Below are 6,000 nucleotides of genomic sequence, written 5' to 3'. Positions count from 1 at the left end.
TTACAGTACTTAAATAGCCAAGAAGTTCATTGGTGATCGTATGAAACTTAATTGCCCATCATTGGATCTAAAGTGTCCAATCACTCAAAAAATTCGGGCAAATTGACAATAACAAAAAATGACTTTTAAAACCTATTATAGATTAAACTGACAATATGAAACTATTCTTTTCAAATAAAATCCTAACAAACTTAATGGCTTGGTGTAACCCCTCAAGCACTCAGTACTAGCTTCCCAAGCTTTTGACTTCATTCTTGCATCAGGTGCACTTCCCAAAATAGTAAATTAAATTAGTGATGCTTGACATTAGTTTCAGTGATACAATGCTCCTTCAATCAATGTGTGTATTTGAAATTGTCAAAGAGATAAAGTCAACAACGAACCAAGGGTTTATCTGCTCTAAACCCTTGTATCAAAGGCAGATAGAGGCCGTATCTGCTAAAAGAAAATGAAGTATTCCAATGGAATATTTCCATTAAGTAAATTCCCTGTATTTAAAACATCAATTTCGATCTCCGTTAAGCGTTTTTCACTATGCGATTTGTAGGTATTTTGAACAATCAAAGGAGATTTCAATGGAGAGCGTGTTTTAATTTTGAACAAAATCACTTTGAAAGTGTGATTCGCATTGATTTGTAACATATTTTTTCTATTTCAATTGGTTCAATGGAGAAGCGTGTTTTAATTTTGAACAAAATCTCTTTGAAAGTGTGATTCACATTGATTTGTAACATTTTTTCTATTTCCATTGGAAAAGGACCTTTGTATCGCGCTTTTCAGTTATGCAGATATACAATATTCAGGAACACACTTATTTAGGCACGTGAAATGTCGCTATATACAAGATTCTCTTGAACACAACACCATTATTCACACGGGATAATTTACTAAATTACTCTCAGCTCTTTCTTAATTGAGTATTCAATGATTATATGTCTTGTTGGAGAAGGGAGAAATCATAAAAAGAATGATTAAACGTCTTTCTCAAAAAAAAAAAAAGAGGGACAAATATTTTGAACCAAATCGTTTAGATAAATGTTTGGACAAGACCACAATTGTTATAATTCCGATGCACGATCAAGCCAAGTGAAACAGTTACCACATCTCATAATGATCAAACGTTGACAAATAAAGCATAAGATATTCCTATCGTTGGCACATTTGCATAACTTGAGGCTGAGGAACTTAACGAAAGCAAGTAGAATGGTGCACATTATTAGAGGAACATATGCGGTAAATGGTAATATTCAGAGGAACATATGAGAAACATTACTTTTAGCTTTCCTTCTTTTTGTCAAAGAGCAAATTGATGGAGTATGTGTTGCCTTTCTGTGCACCAACTTCCACACGTTTTTCACCAATCTGTATAAGAATATATTGTTTAGAGGCTAATGAGATAGATATATCCACACCTTGGCATAATCTACTAAAAATTTAATACTTTTGAGTTATTTTATGCACTAGATCAAATCATGCAATAAGAAATTGTAGGCAACTCTAGATAAGAAGCATATTAAGTGCTCTGCTGTAGCAGACCAAAGTACATTGGCAGTGCAAAAGTTCTTTCAGTATCATTGCATATAAACTTAATTCCTCACCAGCTGGAACAATGTAAATCTTTAAATTTGTAAGTATATATAACTTTAAGTTTATAGTCCATTAGTCTCGAAACAGTTGCGAATTAGAAAGAACCAAAGTTTTGCAGAATAACTATACAATACCTTGTCCATAAGCCAATAGCCAACCGATGGCATATACTGCATCAAGTACATAACAGCAAGTACAGGCTGCATCAGTAGCCAAAATATTAGTGCTACTAGTAGCCATTTGCATGAGTGCAAGAGAAATTATTATGAAAGAAAAAAGAATACAGAACGGATTATGAAAGTTTTAATATAGAGTATCGGAAGTAGGAGTCCTACTTATGTGAATTGGATGGGACAATCAACACTCGAGCAGTTTGTGGTTCTTACATATTCCATATTATATAGCTAAAAGACATTGGACACTGTAACAGGACAGACCTTCGACTAAACTAAATAAAGAGCTGATGTTGGTGTAGTACGTTCACTTGAAAATGATCACAAGTATATTAAAACACAATAGGACATAAAGAAAATTAATAGAAGCTATCTGCAATACCCCTACCCCGAGCATGCTATAAATATTAACAAGTATCGTGTGAGCTCTAAAGATAAGAGTTTAAGTAGCACGAGAAAAATAGTTCTCACTAGGAACATTCCCATCATATCAAAACATATAATATCATCATGGACATCTTAATACTTTCTCATTAATTAGTGAAAGGTAATAGGGTACAAGGGTTAACCTTATAATGCATACATTTTTATTTTTATTTTATGACAAGGGAAACCCAAACCCGCAACCGCTACCCTTTGGGTGCGCACAGGGTAAAACCCCCGTTCCTATGCAATAGCTCGCAAACCACATAGGAGAGGTAACCCGCACTAGGCAAGCCCGGTGCGACGAACTCGACCCAGAAGGCAAACCTCTTGCTTTCGCTGGCATGGGGTTTCGAACTTGAGACCTCCAACATGGAAGTCTCAAGCCCAAACCACTGGGCCACTCCGAAAGGTCCTTATAATGCATACATTGTTTATATATATTAAGGGATATTTTTTGCCTATGTATGATCCAAAATAATTTGCAAGACTAACCGCCACTAATAATAGCAAAATACAAAACTATATAGGGTTTTGCTAACCTACGACATAATGGTAGTAGGATAGCAATATCCCACTTCTTGATTCTCCAAAATATCCTTATTGTTTTCATCCAATACATTAAGGAAAATTTTTAACATGGGTGAGGTACAACCAACAAAAGGTGTGTGAGGCTCATCCATGTTTGACAAGTGGCGTTGTGGTCCAACAAATAATTTTACTTTTCAGCCAACGTTAGTTTTTTGTGATGCTTAAATTATCATGAAAAATAAAATCAATTTAAATTTTTATGATTTTAAATTATCTTAGTACTAATAAAGTAGAATGATAAAAGAGGCAAAACATTAATTTTTTTTAATAGTTTGTCACACAAATTTTGTTGGTTGTGCCTCACCCATAGTAAAATTTTTGTACATTAAGTATATGGACTCTTTATTATTTACCATGTTAAGGATCCATTGGCTCCCATTTGGAATTCACATGGGAATGTTTACTAGGTAGAGACATGCATGAATCACTTAATAAGTAAATAAATAAACCTAGAATGTTAATTGACTTGGTTACTAAGTAATAAGATTCTTATAATTACATACTTGCCGACTTATCTAAACAACTCGTACTCATCTAGCAGACCTAGTTACCTAAACTGCCAAACGTCTACTATTTATAGTAGCTTATGCAGGAATTAAGTCCATAAATTGAGACTGCTCCGGCAACCAAACTCCAACCTGTAAGTTCTTTCACCATTTCCTTTATCTATATACTAGAAAGCTTTGTTGGGATTTGGGTGTTTTACTGCATCACTAATGCATTTTGATCTTTTGGTAGTTCAAAAAAATAGATACCAAGCTAACCTTATGCTAAATACATCTGCTGAATGAATTTTAATCTCTCACCATATTTTGTTCTTCTTGCCCTTAAAGGATGTATATCCTCGTGACAAGGATTTTACTTCTACTGTTTTCTTTATGATGAAAGAAGAAGAATATTCAACGACTGATTACATCACATAATCATACAAAATAACATATTACATGGAATTTGATTCTAATGTTTACTCCAGCTGACATAATACAAAAAATCTTTTCCCATCAAGTTGAGTATCGACTTGAAAGTCCCCCATCTTTAAGAATGAATCGCTCTCAATTATACGTAATATATGTGTGAATTGACCACAATAGTGGGATACTGAAATTAGTAACAAGTATTTACGCTCGGATTCAAAGTACGTGGAGACCTAACCTTTAGAAGAGCATTCCCTCAAAGAATATGGATATGAGTTTGAAATGCATTAAAAGATCTTCATAAATGTATTTTTTTCTCTCGTGCATGGGGAATGAGAGTGTGCGAGTGTCACCATATATATAAATTGCATGACCACTATTCAATTCAGAGGCTGCTTGTACTTATTTTCTTACTTTTAACAATTACGATCTATGACATACAAACAAGGAAAGGAGATGCAAATGATTTAATTTTCACATATGGTGATTATGTTTTTTCCTCTTTGTTTTGTCGAGGGTTTATCGGAAACAACCTCTCTACCTCCCAAGGTAGGAGGTAAGGTCTGAGTATACTCTACTCTTCCAGACCCACTTGTGGGATTACACTGGGTTGTTTTTGTTGATGATTATCTTGTCTAGTAAGCCTGATGGTTGTATTGGTGATGTATTGGGAGAAACACTTAGATAACTGAGTGGGTACTTGGACGTACGGGTTCAACGCGCCAGAACCACACATGCTGGTATTGGATTATCCAGTACATGATAGTAGTGTACTTGAATTCATTTCGGGTCTTGCTAGCATACTCTAGTCTATCCTACTTGTACGGCATTATGAGTAGGTGTAGTTCCCAACAGATCAGGGAAGATGGGTTGGTCGCCAAGATGAACACATGATGTATTATCTCAGTGTCTATATGGAACCTCCCCAAGGTAAGATATGTTTATGACCTACATGCAACATTTGATTGGGAAATGAATGACTTTTAAACGATTTACTATATGTATATTATTATTTGAGATTTTTTCAATGCATATGAGTAATATGATTTTGACATTGAAGTGCATGCTTTCTTAATTACTTTTTTCACCCTTTAAGAGGTCTATGAAGCTTATTGAACTACTTGGTTTTAAGTCCCAAAGTTCAGCCAGAGAACACAGCTTAACAGCCATCTTCTGCCAGTGTCGAGCCTCACTCTTCCTCCGTTGGTGGTGGAGTCGTTATTTCACTTTGTCAGTTGCATAATATTACTAAAATCTAGAGTCAAAGCTCCATGAACTCATTAGTGGGTGCAGTTTGGTTGTAAACCTAAAATTTGTATTGTGTATGTTAAGCTTATGTTAGTACTTTATGTCCCATGGAATAGATGTTTGTGGTCTTGCTAGTTTGAGATACACTGTTCGCTTGGTAGGGTTAGTCTACTAGGTGCCACTCACGGACCCATAAAATTTAGTTGTGACAGTGTCCCTATCTAAAAATATCCCCATCACCACCTACCAAAAGGAGAAGAATGAAAGTACAGGTAAGGATAAGTATAAATGATATCAGTGGCACATTCTCTTTACAAGAAAAATAAGCTACACGTCATGACAAATTTTATTGCATCTAGTCCAGCATATACACCCTTGCAGATTTAAAATTATACTCCCTTCGTCCCATTTTATATGACTCACTTTCCTTTTTAGTCAATGTCAAAAAGAATGACATTTTTATATTTAGTAACAGATTAATTTTAAAATGTCCATTTTACCCTTAGTGAAATGATTTATAGCCACACAAACACATATCATTTATTTTAGACCATAAGTTTCAAAAGTCTTTCTTTCTTTCTTTCTTAAACTCCATGCCAAGTCAAACTACATCACATCATATACAATGGGACAGAGGGAATAATAAATATGGCAGATCCTCCATGATTAATGAAATTCTGAAAACACGAATGCTAATTAAATGTCTTGATCAAACCTGGCAAGATATCCAAGCTTCCTTGATACCATGGCTGACAGCAACAATTATCAGCTCCGCACACCTTTCTGATGAAACACGCCGCTATATAGAATTTTAAAATAAAGATTTAACAGGACAATTTGCAAAAATTATTCACATGCTCCAAATGTATCAGAAAGAAGGAAAAATAGACTTGTTACTGAGAGAGGAAATTTATATAGAGTCCAAATCAGATGAATTCTTCTCTATGTAGCAAAGAGTACCACAGTAGCAATTTATTGTTGCAGAGGTTTCATAGGAGACAGATGAAAGCTTTAATACCATGTACTCTCTTTTAAAAATACTCAAAAGCTTTGAAAGCATAACC

The 6,000-nt window shown here is 34.7% G+C and overlaps 1 protein-coding gene across 2 annotated transcripts in view; it reads right to left on the bottom strand.

Annotated features, from left to right (window-relative positions):
• Positions 1 to 234: 234 nt before the first annotated feature.
• Positions 235 to 6,000, bottom strand: part of LOC125821033 (uncharacterized) — a 29,865-nt gene continuing 24,099 nt past the window's right edge. Inside the window, exons 10-13 of one of the 2 annotated variants that reach the window (XM_049500465.1) lie at positions 5,652 to 5,735; positions 1,722 to 1,787; positions 1,274 to 1,362; positions 235 to 268 (exon numbers count right to left, since the gene is read on the bottom strand). In XM_049500465.1, the coding sequence (XP_049356422.1) occupies positions 1,276 to 1,362; positions 1,722 to 1,787; positions 5,652 to 5,735 (237 nt within the window). In that variant the 3' untranslated portion in view covers positions 235 to 268; positions 1,274 to 1,275. Of the gene's footprint in view, positions 269 to 1,158; positions 1,363 to 1,721; positions 1,788 to 5,651; positions 5,736 to 6,000 lie in introns of those variants that run through there. The other variant, XM_049500464.1, reaches the window with a different exon arrangement.

Source organism: Solanum verrucosum, unplaced genomic scaffold, assembly GCF_900185275.1.
Source record: "Solanum verrucosum unplaced genomic scaffold, falcon-dt-bn FXZP01000050.1, whole genome shotgun sequence".
Taxonomy (NCBI): domain Eukaryota; kingdom Viridiplantae; phylum Streptophyta; class Magnoliopsida; order Solanales; family Solanaceae; genus Solanum; species Solanum verrucosum.
This window is presented reverse-complemented; position numbering and strand designations above follow the sequence as displayed.